Source organism: Batrachochytrium dendrobatidis, assembly GCF_000203795.2.
Source record: "Batrachochytrium dendrobatidis JAM81 unplaced genomic scaffold BATDEscaffold_11, whole genome shotgun sequence".
Lineage (NCBI taxonomy): Eukaryota > Fungi > Chytridiomycota > Chytridiomycetes > Rhizophydiales > Batrachochytrium > Batrachochytrium dendrobatidis.
Genome location: NW_006281109.1, coordinates 120,456 through 133,461, shown reverse-complemented (window position 1 = coordinate 133,461; position 13,006 = coordinate 120,456). Strand labels below are relative to the sequence as shown.

The 13,006-nt window shown below is 39.1% G+C and overlaps 5 protein-coding genes across 5 annotated transcripts; 4 read left to right on the top strand and 1 right to left on the bottom strand.

Moving 5' to 3' along the window:
• Nucleotides 1-518: 518 nt before the first annotated feature.
• On the top strand, nucleotides 519-2,124 carry BATDEDRAFT_90957 (uncharacterized protein; the record flags this gene model as incomplete). Its single annotated transcript, XM_006681194.1, has 6 exons — nucleotides 519-771; nucleotides 965-1,080; nucleotides 1,169-1,240; nucleotides 1,375-1,497; nucleotides 1,577-2,044; nucleotides 2,092-2,124. 6 exons carry the CDS (start codon nucleotides 519-521, stop codon nucleotides 2,122-2,124), a joined length of 1,065 nt encoding a protein of 354 aa, XP_006681257.1.
• A 2,984-nt stretch (nucleotides 2,125-5,108) lies between these two features.
• Nucleotides 5,109-6,410, top strand: BATDEDRAFT_37282 (uncharacterized protein). The gene has a single exon (XM_006681111.1). The coding sequence runs from the start codon at nucleotides 5,150-5,152 to the stop codon at nucleotides 6,242-6,244; it is 1,095 nt and encodes a 364-aa protein (XP_006681174.1). The 5' UTR covers nucleotides 5,109-5,149; the 3' UTR covers nucleotides 6,245-6,410.
• Nucleotides 6,406-7,389, bottom strand: BATDEDRAFT_17438 (uncharacterized protein; the record flags this gene model as incomplete). Its single annotated transcript, XM_006680951.1, has 5 exons — nucleotides 6,406-6,549; nucleotides 6,657-6,809; nucleotides 6,911-6,949; nucleotides 7,031-7,094; nucleotides 7,286-7,389. The coding sequence occupies 5 exons, from the start codon at nucleotides 7,387-7,389 to the stop codon at nucleotides 6,460-6,462; spliced, it is 450 nt and encodes a 149-aa protein (XP_006681014.1). The 3' UTR covers nucleotides 6,406-6,459.
• A 1,902-nt stretch (nucleotides 7,390-9,291) lies between these two features.
• On the top strand, nucleotides 9,292-11,202 carry BATDEDRAFT_13306 (uncharacterized protein; the record flags this gene model as incomplete). Its single annotated transcript, XM_006680932.1, has 7 exons — nucleotides 9,292-9,513; nucleotides 9,614-9,754; nucleotides 9,837-10,021; nucleotides 10,134-10,399; nucleotides 10,505-10,836; nucleotides 10,941-10,968; nucleotides 11,054-11,202. The coding sequence occupies 7 exons, from the start codon at nucleotides 9,292-9,294 to the stop codon at nucleotides 11,200-11,202; spliced, it is 1,323 nt and encodes a 440-aa protein (XP_006680995.1).
• Nucleotides 11,203-11,457: 255 nt separating this feature from the next.
• On the top strand, nucleotides 11,458-12,986 carry BATDEDRAFT_90739 (uncharacterized protein). The gene is made up of 6 exons (XM_006681193.1): nucleotides 11,458-11,765; nucleotides 11,835-11,983; nucleotides 12,084-12,489; nucleotides 12,551-12,603; nucleotides 12,674-12,799; nucleotides 12,870-12,986. The coding sequence occupies exons 1-6, from the start codon at nucleotides 11,486-11,488 to the stop codon at nucleotides 12,903-12,905; spliced, it is 1,050 nt and encodes a 349-aa protein (XP_006681256.1). The 5' UTR covers nucleotides 11,458-11,485; the 3' UTR covers nucleotides 12,906-12,986.
• Nucleotides 12,987-13,006: the final 20 nt, after the last annotated feature.

Here is a 13,006-nt window from a genome sequence, read left to right as displayed (position 1 = left end):
AACGTCTTTACATGGCATAGCACTAGAACTATCCGACTCGGAACAGACTGCCTCGTGGAAAGTAGTAATATGTTGCATAATATCACCTATTGTGCTTTTCAAGTTGTATGTCATGCATGTACTCTTGTAAATAAACTCAATACAAATGGGCAATAGCAGTGAAATTATTGGCAGATATGAGTTGATTCAAGTTTCCAACAGTTGCAAATCTTGCTCTGAAAGCAACGAGATAGCAATACAGACCACTTTGAGAATATAAATACAAATGTGACGACTCGCATTAATAATGCGTTTATAAATTAGTTTTGCTGATTGTATAGTGAATGTTCAAGATATTGTTTTGAAAATAAAGACTAGGGAATAGCACAAGTTTTGATATCAAATCTGATTCTTGTCGAGTTTTGAATTCAAAATAGTTTGACTCGAGTTTGATGATATTTATTATATCAACCAGAACTTGAACATATATCGATAGTATCTACTTTGTCTATTCATTACTTTTTGTTGGTATTTATTTAATGGAGGACTCGCAGCTACCAGACTCGACAGAGGAAAGCTCACGGCCAGCCCTTGGACGCTTTGTTGATTATTTCTTTCAGGCTGGACTGGACCACTCTAAAAGTCTAATAGATAGACGTCTTCCGGTAATATGCGACACCAATGGGTCACTAATCGACTTATCGGTGATTGAAGTCAAAAGTCCTGCTCAATTAATCAAAGAAGCAAACACTGGGAATACTTCGTGTTGTGATAAGCCCAAAGAGCCCAATGGTAGAATATCTTTGAATTCTGCTTGCTTGATGTATAGCAAGACCTAACCCTGACATTGATGAACAACCAAATCCATTGAACAACTTTTACTAATCTTGCCATTCTCCAACTTTCCATTAATACGCTTACAATTCATTTAATATGGGCACGCTTTGCTTTCTATTGTCTTGACAAAATAAACTAATGGCAATAGGCGTCGATGGAAAACAAGTCCATCCATTAAAGTATCATTTTCAGGCAGAAACTATTCAACGGTACCCCAAGCAAGATTGGTCTGATACAGAAAAGTTCCCTGCTTATGTGCCCATGGTATTACAAGTTTATTTGTTCGAAATGCAGTATCATTGAGATTCGTTTTAACCAATTGATATTAATTTTAACTTGTTAAATGTGCTAGTTTTGTTTTCCAAATGATTTGACGCTTGTGTATGACGAATCTCAGCGGCCTCCTGATACTTTTCATAGCTTTGTAAGTATTAAGATTGAATGTTGGAACAGATTTTGTTTTTCAAGTGGTTTTAAACTTCATCTCAAATGCATGTAAATTTCTGCCAAGTAAAGCCAGGTTGTGTTTGAATGATCTTTAACTTTATAATATTGTAGATAATCACAGAAGAAAATGGGGCTAAATGCTATGGTACATGTATCATTATATACGAGAAGCCTTCTGAAGAGATACGAGTCCAATTACAGTCTCTTATATCTGAATGGGAGGAAAACAATTTGGTGGGTTTATGTTGTGGTTCACAAACAACTGCTTTTGTATAGACTATTTGCTAATGCATTGCTTACGTGGATGGTTTAGGCCGAGAGTGATATTGAATATGTGCAACACGTAAAATCTCAACTTGAATTTCACAAAGAAAAGTTGAGATTATTACAAGAGTATGTTAATGACAGCGTTGATTTAAACGAAAGGCGTGAACTAGAAGCAGCCGAAGAAGAAAAAGTATGCATATACGAAGAGCTATTAACGCCTTTGAAGCAAACCATTCTTGCAAATCTCGAACATGTATACGTTCCTCGATGTTTGGGACTGTTAAGTCATTGGCCATGGTATAACATTCTTAAAGATTGGCTTTGTGAACTTGTACGCATGGTTCGAAACGCGGATAGCTTGCACGGATATATTCCTCTTGAGCGATGTATTGTGAATATTATTCATGAGATTCCTTTACCACCACCTGGAAAACTAGAGATTGTAATCAATATTGGTGACCAGCAGTTGCATTGCTCACGCCCTCCAGTAAATACCATCCCGACTTTGAAAAACGTATGTGAATATGATGGTTCCTATGCAGCTTTTTTTGTAATTGCTAGGCTTTGTTTAATGTAGCATACACGAAATGCTAACATTTCAACATGTCGCTACATAAAATACTACAAGTTTTCCATGTATCCCATTTTTTGTGCCATGTCGTTGCATCATATCATTCTTGCCTTTGAGCTTATTTTGACTGAGCGCAAAGTGATTTTTTTGTCGTCTCATTATTCTATGCTAAATCTTGCATCCGAGGCATTTTGCCATTTGCTATTTCCGCTGTACTGGCATCATATTTTGATTCCTGTTTTGCCATCTCGACTGATTAGTTACTTGCAAGCACCTATGCCGTATATTGTTGGTGTACATCGCAAATACTTTGGCAAGTTTGTTGAGCAGGAATGGAGACCATCTGATGCGAGTGTGGTGGATCTTGACAATGACATGATTGATCTTTCGCATCCGATTGTTGGGTTACCTACTCGTGAGCGACGCAAGCTTATTGCCCGGCTTGAAAAGCATGCAGCCATGTTTTTTTCACAAACACCTGGTCGTGGCAGCCCAGATTGTGCAGAAGCATTGAAACAACGACATGGGATTCCACTTACTATGCAACAAGCATTTCCAAACCAACAGCAAGTGGTTTTAACTGGAGACTCGCTTATTGGATTACGAAAAGTTCAAGATATTCCTAAATCAATGTATACAAAATTTAGCAACGATTTTCTTCAAGCCAAATCCAACTCGCCAATGCGTTCAAACATTTCGCCTAATCGGACTCGCGGTAATTTTGCTGTTCCATCATACCATTCCAATGCATTGCAAAACCAAAACATTGCCATTGGAGCATCTCAATCGTTTAATAACATTGCATCCAATGGTGATTTATCAAGCCAGTCCTTTATGGCACAGAATTCATTTTTTGGATTGCCATATGATTCATTTTCTGCCGATACTCATCGTAATTGCCAGAAAAATAATTTTGCATATACCGATTCCACCATACAAGAGAGTGACTCCATTGCAGCGATTAGAGATTATGTTTCGACTCACGCATCAAACGCATCAAGACCAAGCACAGATAGTTTGTCACCAGATAATCCACACAGAACGCCTTCTCGCCCTCATTCGGATGGAGATGCTGTCGATTCTGATGACGTATTAAACTGGTCAAACGAGAGTGGTGATATCAATGTCGAATCATCTTTAAAGCAGCCGTCATCTCATGCATTGTCAAATACTCAACAGCCCATACAAGATACAGCTAATTTAAAACCTTCTGTAGCTGGATCCGAGAGTCGTAGCAATACATCTTTGAAACACAATGAGGAGCGGACTCAATCTAAAGGATTTTCGTGGTGGTCACCGAGTCGTACAGAACAAAAAAAAACTACAGAAAATGATGCCAAGCTTCCAGGATTGGAATCTTTGTTTGGGAGTTTTAATATATCACAGGGAGAGCAAACCCAGTTTCGATCACGACTTCGACCCTCTTCTACTGGACCAGAAATTCTTCGTCAACGTCCTTCATCTGCCGGTCCAGATTTTCCTTCAAGGTCAACATCTACAAATCGGGGACTTTCGTTTGGCGGTGGTTCTACGAGTCCACGAAAAAACATGCTCGCTCGGTTTTGGGGCGGACAGCCCTCTGTGAGTGATATAAATAGTTCTGTGTCTGTGGGAGATACCAATGATGCCACATCACCAGCGATCATTTCTCCAACTCCGACTCCATGCGTAAACATATACACCAACAACACCGTCAGCTCGCAATCTCTTCCGTCCAACTTGCAAAAGGATGTCGAGTCACCCTTGAATGTTTCATTTTCACAGCATGATGAACTGCGTGGTGGTATGAATGGAATTTGCCCTTACGACAGTACAATTCATTCACCGCCAATACAGGTCATGTTGAAAGAGGGCCATATCTTTCATGAGCTGATTCCGATTCTGTCGCCAACAACACAACCCGTTGCGCTTGACCGTATAGCTGATATTGAGATGTCTGATACCGGGTCCAATATGCATAGTAGTTGTGGCTCATCGCATGAGGTTGAAACGGTATCTCATAATGCGTCCAAGTTTGAAGATGTGGAAGAGTTGGCTGATCGGTTTGGACTTGACTCGCAATCTTCTGACGATTATACTCGATCAGAAGTAAGTATGGATACACGAAACAACGCGGGGAGGTTTACACTTGGCGGTAGACGGATGGGTGGAGGAAGTACTGCAGGAAGCACTATTGCAACCACTCCCTCCTACATGAATTTTGACACCCGTGATCGTCGTCACAGCAGTATCAATTCAGCCTTGATGTTATCTCGTCGTGAAACTGTTCGCACAAACGAAGTTCCCGTGTGTCGTATGTGTCGCAAAAACCTCGACATCAAACTACATAAAGTTTTCATGTGCGAATGCTGCCATATTCAAATACATTCTGGATGTATTGCATTGACAGATGCGCATCCTTGTGGCATTGTTTTTAGCGAAGAGAAAATCAGATATGACTTTTTTAGAATGTTCACCTCGTTGTTGAAAACCTATCGCAACCATCTTGGCGGACTTTTCAAGTCTGGATCGGGCATGTCGCGAATAAAGATGGCATTGAATGGATCCAATCGCAATGCTAAACAGGGACCTGATCAAACAGATATAAACCCCCTGGAACTCAATGGCGAAGACTGGTTCCACAAGCAAGAATTTCTTTCCGACTTTGATACCGAAACCCGAGCCTTTATGTCTCAAGTCATTGAAACACAAGCTTTTGCTCAATTTATTCTTGACAGAGTGGAAAGACCTGACAACGACTACGAGATTTTGTTTTTTGACGAATCTATTAAAGCCAAGCTAAACAGATCCAAACTTCGATTTACAAAAGAAGCAACTCCATTTTTAAGAGATCCTTCATATATGGTGGCCAATACATTTCAAACTCTATCACCTAATTTGGACGATGTGCCTCCTGGATATCGGCCTTTTGATAATGACCTGTTTAGATGGAATGAGGACATGGCTGTCGCACCTAGACAAATTGAGCCCCTTCTTTCTGACTCTGATATACGTATGATGCAGTCGCATACCAATGAGCTTGTTCAACGAGCAAGACTCGAATCGTCCATGAAACGAAAACAAGATTTTTACAAGTGGATGCGAACCAAGATGAAATACTTTCAAAAAATTGGTGGAGGTGAAGTAGTATCTATTGGGTTTGCTACCGATGATCAGCGTCGCGAACTTTTAGAAGAGCGACTAGAGGAAGTTTCGAGTGTGATTGCCGAGTATGAACATGCTCATGTAGATATTCTGACCTTGTCTGAAGTCCGAACTGCTCTTGGAATTCTTCATTCTCAAAATAAGATACTTGTACGTGCAGCTGATGAGGAACAATTGGTGGAAAGCTCGGATGAGGATGAGTTGCAATTGATTTTAAGTCGACTTATTCGGGTGATTACGATTTATGAAGATCATCAATCCAAGCTTGAAATTTTTGAGGGATCGCCATCTTCGTCTTTGCATTCGACTGAACAAATACCAGACTCGACTTCTGGTCATATGGTTTTGTCGGTACCCACTGGCCAGTCAGATTCAGTTTCTACCAATGCTGGTACAGATCCATCGCACTCTCATAAACAGGGTCGTACTACACCTATGATGCAATCATTTATGGATGTTGAATCAGTGATGGAACCTACATCAGCGTCAACGCCTTTACCCAAAGCACAGGCAAGAGTAGCAAATCAGACAAAAGCCATTGGTAAACGTGTTGCCGAATGGGCGGCAGATATTGTCAATGCTAATTCCGGAACTGCACAAGCAAACACTGCCTCGGTTCGAGAAAAGGTGCTTTTCAATCCATTCATATCTACTGTGCCTATTTCCACGCCTCAGTCTTCACCTTCTGTTACTACTGCTGCATCTACACCAGCAATACTGTCTCCGCCTATCCGTCCACCACCACCCATTCCATCTCTATCTTCACCTTCGATATCGATGGCAACACGCTCTGGAAAGCCACTACCAACTTTGCCCAAGGTGATGCACCACGATGACAGTTTTGCTGTACCACATCTACTTGAGCAAGAACTCGTGGGTCCATACAATCAACATGAACAATCCAAAGATTTGGATTTGCACGACATTGAACCTGCAGTACCGTGTCCTGCCTCATTAATCGCTGATTCCATGACGGTTATAGATGGTAATACGGTGTGATCAATGTGTTGGTAATAGGTTTTGGTATGTCATTTAATCCATCTAGCCATTTTTTAAAATGTTGCTGAATTCTACTCTACTATTTTGATATGCTCACCATAAAACTACTTTGTCACGATTGTAATTGAGCAATTTAAAATTAAACCTCTTCACACCTTATTCGGATTGAAATCGATATATTTACGTGATTGTCTTTTGGGTGAGATTGAAACTATTTAGACTGTGTCATCGTGAAATGCCCACAATGTGTCCTTTGGAGACTTTCTAGAAGATCGTACATAGGCGTCGTTTCCAGAAGGCAACTCCTTGTCAAGTTGTATACACACCAAGTGTTAGATGAATAAATATATCCAACTAAAGAGTAGCCGAATGCGACACCATATCAGTCGAGTACAAGTCCAGCACTTTTTACCTTTTTAGTACAGCTACTCAACATGCTTTGCAGAGATAAGCAAACCGAGCCAACAGTTAATGCAGGGCTCCATTGATCATATAAAATCGACAGACAAATGTGACCGTTGGAGTATATATGTGGATGAACAGGAATTTGATTGACAAAAATAACCTATATGAATACAAGAGTAAATATCAAAACATCCAGTTGCGATTCACAATATATATTTGACAGATGACCAGTAAATAAAAGCCAATGGAGTGTTGAAATACCTCGGGTGACTCTAGCGGATAGTTTTTGGAAAACTTGAACTGTAGCCATTAACATTAAAGCAGTCAATTCATACTAAACACCCAAGCTGCAGTCAGAATAAAGCTCGTAATGATACATACCTGCAGAGTAAATACTTCCCCTTCGTAAAGAGTTCCTGGTGCTCCATCAATCGAAATATACCAACTGGATTCCGTTCATATCAGTAGTATACCAAGCATTGCATGTACAGGTTTCATGGAATTCATATCAATTGCATATTAAAATGAAACAGCTCGTCAGTTAATAGCTGTCAATGCAATAGGAATATTAATATGCCCAATAGTTTCAAAATAGCACTAGTACAAATCTGTGGATAGTGCACATGGACGTATTACCAAGTAAGAGAGTCTTCTGGATCCTTGATTGATATTCCAACAGGGGCTTTTGTCTTCAAATCTCGCAGCTCTTTTACTAAACGCTTCGAAGCCAGCCCTGACATCATTCGCGGTTTTGATAATAAACTGTTGGGTGAAGAAACTGGCGGCTTACAGCCACAAAAAGTCAAAATAAAAACACGTGAAATCATGTGATTTACAGACACAATCACTTGTGCTGAATTCATTGTTTCACATAAAACAATCGTATTCACGTAAAATGAAACACTTGTCCTGCAGTTACTGCTTTGCATAAACAATGGCTGAGCATGTGTTGCACTTTCTACTACATTGACTTTAATTGACATTCTTTGTTTGACATTGCTCATACAAGACCATTATTTATTCAAGTCATTATCAGTAAAGTTTAAGAATAAACGATATTTTCAAGACATTAATAATACACAATTTTCAAGTATAACTGAATTAGTATATTAAGATAAATTCTTGATTTACGTATGAATAAGTAGATTGAATACAAGAACGAATCGAGTATTCTAGCGAGCATTCTGTGAATATTTTTAATGGATTTTTACTGCGCGTTCACAGGGAAACTTTCGTCCGCTGATTCGAATCTACATTGAAATGAACGAATCTACTGTTGGAAAAGAGAATCGCATTGTAAGTACATTGACATCGTTGCTGTTGTATTGTTATTAAACTATACTTTAATAGGTGGCTGCTTCCAAAGGACGACTGCGTCCGCCTTCATCAAAGGCATCTGTTGCTGCAATGGCAAAATCTATGGTAAGCTGCAGTGTTTAAACAAATGGTTATATCACTCCATAAATGCAATGCTAACAATAGTATTGAATTTATGGAAACAATAGATTCCTACTACGCCAAAGGCAGCACCACTGCTAGTGCCTAAACCAGAGGATTTTCAGGTGCATACATTGAAGAGAAAGGCCGATGATAGCAATGGAGAAATTACAGTCAATGGAGATGGACAGTCATTGCGTAAGAAACCTACAACATCAAGTATCAAGTCTGCTCTTACTGCTCCTACTGCTCGCACATCAACTGCAACTGCGTCAGTTCGGACATCTAGTCGGACATCGACCATGACGAGTAGTTTGACTGTTCCAAAAAGCAAAGCGTCTGTTACTACAAGAGTCAAACCATCAGCTACTGTTTCTAATCCAAAGACTAATACTGCTGCTGCTTTAAAAACTAAAGGAAACTCTGTATCTGCTGTCTCTACCAATCCCAGTCTTAAAAAAAAGCGACCTGATTGGGATACAAAGGTGTATTATGAACATTGGATTCTTGGACATCAATGTGATGGTGCATGATTTTCGAGTATTCATCTTTGGTTTGTGATATTCATGAATTAGGGCCGTCTTGCTGATCTTGAAGAGCAGTACAGATCTACAAAACATATGCTGACCGACTCTACCTGTCAAGTATCTAGTATGAAATCTAAACTGTCAGAAAATCAAGCCATGAGTATGCTTCTTGTTGTATTGTAAACTAGCTTTTGTATCCATTCAAATGGTCGCCAAAAATCGCTCATTGACACGATTTTAAACTTATTTGAAATAGTCAATGAGCTACTACATTTCAGAGCTACTCTTGAAGAAACTGTTCAAGCAAAAGAAAAACAAGTATCTCATGTGGAAATAGAGTTGTCCAGTATCCAGTCTGAAAAAAAAGTAAGTGGGCTTGAATTAGTATGATTTTGAAATACTCTTTCCTAACTTGTACTGTTATATACACACCTGTTGATGCTTTAGATATTGACCGAACAGTTTGAAGAAAAAATCCAGAAAATAAACAAGGAGCACGAGTCAAAAGTCACCGAGTTGTGCAAGGAGCTACTCGAATTGAAAGTTGCTAGAGATGGCATGTCTGACGAACTCTCTTTATCTAAATCTGAAATTACTCAACTCAAGGTATGTTTGTTTTAGATTTTATCATGACACTTTGATTTAAACCCAATGTACCAACATCATGCCATTAAATAGATGGCAGTATCTGCACAAGCAACAGCCAGTATTGCTTTGGAAAGTACAAACAGAGCATTAAAAACAAGTTTGGAAGAATCAGAGCGTGTTGTGAGTGAACGCAATAGTACCGTCGTGTCTTTGGAAACAGATTGCAAACAACTCCGTGAGACTGTTGAAGAGTTGCATGCTAAACTTCGCGACGAAGAAACTGCTCGTCGAAAACTTCACAATACAATTCAGGTATTCATTTCTAACCTTTCGAGTTGACTGCTATTAGTATGTATTTTCTGATCATTAAAGCTAATGTCGGCTGCTGGCTGGTACCTTTACTTTTTATTAGGAGCTTAAAGGAAATATCAGAGTATTTTGTCGTGTACGTCCAACACTTGGAGCAGAAGCTTCTGAAACTACTACCAACATCACTCCTCATATTACATTTTCAGATTCTGATGAAGGTGCGATTGGGCTGGTACAATTTCAGGTGAGTTTTGTCCATCCACTATGTTTGTGAATGTGTGGTGAAAACTAGTCAATGAAACTCGATTGTGAATTTCGGATTATAGGAAAATGCACAAGGAAACAAGACCGTTCTCAAGACATATCCGTTTGATTTTGACAAGGTGTTTCGTCCATCTGCACAGCAGTCGGAGATATTCGAGGAGATTTCTCAGCTTATACAATCTGCTTTGGATGGGTATAACGTGTGTATATTTGCATATGGTCAAACTGGAAGTGGTAAAACATTTACGTAAGTTCAAAATGATTTGTAATCGTCTTGACGCTTTTACACGGGCGTTTATTTGCTAATGTTTTCATCATGGGCTGCTACTATTTAGAATGGAGGGACCAACCCAAATTAGTGGGCCAGAAGATCCCAATATTGGCATGATTCCTCGAGCTGTTGAGCAGATATTCCAAAGTGCAGAGAATTTAGTAGCCAAAGGATGGCAATACACCATGGAGGCACAGTTTATTGAGATATATAATGAAACTATCCGCGATTTACTTGTTGGCACTGAGGGCTCCGTAAATTCGTCGATCAGTGGATCGCAAAACTCTTCAAAAAAGCATGAAATTCGTCACGATCATAGCAATAACCGAACAAGCGTGACCGATGTGGTAAATGGTAATACTTACTCCATGTATTTATACTGTGATTGCAATCTATGATGAACATACTGTGATGCTGACCATGCCTTTTCATGATGGATTTTATGGGATTGCTTGTCAGTGGTGGTTACTACACCCAAACAAGTATTCCATCTTTTAAAAAAGGCAGCTCAAAATCGAGCCATTGCAGCTACCAATTGCAATGAGCGATCATCTCGTAGTCATAGTGTATTCACGCTTCGTTTAACTGGCAGCAACAGTTTGACAGAAGAAACAAGCTATGGTGTTCTCAACCTGATTGACTTGGCTGGGTCTGAGCGGCTATCCAGTTCTGGATCTACAGGCGAACGACTAAAAGAAACTCAAGCCATCAATAAGAGCCTGAGCTGTTTAGGGGATGTAGTTTTTGCATTGTCGAACAAGGAAGCACATATTCCCTATCGAAACTCCAAGGTAACACTGAAGCAATAGTTTGAGTTTATTCTAACGTATTACTAATCAAGAGATACGACAATCTTGCAATTTGAATTGGGTTGATTTGAACATGGTTTGAATAGTTGACGTATCTACTTCAAAACTCACTTGGTAAGTAAAATTTAAATGATATGATTCTATTGACTGGATTGTACTGATTTATCAGTGACATTTTATTGATACGATGGATATATAGGAGGAAATAGCAAGACACTCATGTTTGTCAATATGTCACCAACAGCAGAAAGCATACCAGAATCACTGTGTTCGTTGAGATTTGCGACCAAAGTAAATAGCTGTCAGATTGGTACTGCTAGGCGACAAATACAAACATCAACCAAATGACGATAGAGGACCAATTTAGTTTTTTTATATTTCCAATATTTGAAATATTTGAAATATATTTTGGTTTATATTATGAATCTGGGGATTGATGATGATTTGCACAATGTTTATTCGAGTATAGAATAGATTCAGTTTTTGATTATCGAATTCTGGCAGATGAGTTAATCAGTATGAAAGCACTGCAAATGTAAATTTCAATCCAGATGGCGAACCAAGAATTCGTTATAAATCCAAAGTTACCTTCAACAGAGTATCGATCAACAGTTACCGGACCAACCCAAGCATGGATACTTGCACTCACTCCAACCCACTTGCTAACGAGTCTAATGAAAATGGTTTAATCAACATGACTGCCGTCTGGCAAGGAAAACGATATCCACTGCAATTACCATCCACCACAACTGTCGGAGAACTCAAACAACAACTAGAACAAATGACACAAGTATTGGCCAGTAGACAAAAACTATTGGGTTTGATTAAGAAAAAACTACCAAACGATGATGCTACATTGCTTTCATTGAATATTCCATCCAACTCGCTTGTATTTACCATGATGGGCTCGGGTGAGATTATAATGGATGAATGGATGATTTTTGGATGAATCGTCTAATATATTACTCGATATGATTTAGTTGAGAGTCAGATTATCAAAGATCCAACTGATGTGGATCTTCCAGATGTGCTGAATGACATGGATGTAGACTATTGCAATGACATACTAACAATCAAACCACACAAGGATCCAGTCAATATTCAGTCATTGAACAAAGTAATTGAAAAGGTATATGTTGTGTCTGATACTATTTCTAGTAGGGCAATGACATCCGTTTCAATGCATGAAAGCTTAAATAATTGATTATTTTGTGCTGGTTTGTGCATAGGCTTCAATTCGTATCATCAATGAGCCCAGAAAGGCAAAAAAGCTTCTTGTTTTGGACTTGGACTATACTTTGTTTGATTGCAAGACACCTGCATCGCATATCGACCAACTCTCTCGTCCAGGGCTGCATGAATTTCTTGCAACCGTATACGTGTATTACGACATATGCATATGGAGTCAAACGTCATGGAAATGGTTGGAGATGAAAATCACCGAGTTGGGAATGCTTAATCACTCCGAGTATCACATCTCATTTGTTTTGGATCAGAGCACCATGTTTTCAATTATGGGAACAGAGAAGCAGTTGGCTAGTAGTAGTAGCAAATCTGTGACGATTCCAAAACGACATCAAGTAAAGCCATTGCAGTTTATCTGGTCAAAATTTCCTGGTCAATACAATGCCTTTAGTTAAGTTGATCACCCATTTATCCACTATATAGTTCATGAAACTGATTCTTGATGGAATAGATACGATACATATTGATGATTTATCTCGAAATTTTGCCATGAATCCACAGAGTGTAAGTGCAAATTTGCTATATAAACCAAACGTATTCATTTGTTGCACTGTTAATGACTTGGTATCTATAGGGACTTAAAATCACGGCATTCAAAAATGGACCAACAATGCGAGCTACTGATCGCGAATTGATTCTACTTGGACGATACTTGGTGCAGTTGTCGATGGTGGATGATTTTCGAAGTTTAGATCACAAGGTAATGGTATACTTTTTGTTTTAATCATCAAGAAATCGAGTCGAGTTTTATAACCCAACTCTGATTGTAGAAGTGGAAGCAGTTTAACGGACCGTTGCCGCAATGAGGTTATTTTTACCTCCGTATTTTTGTGTAGTGAAAGAATGATGAATAAACAATTTAGTTGATTGGTTTGATCCCAGTCATACTTTTATGGATTTCACGTTT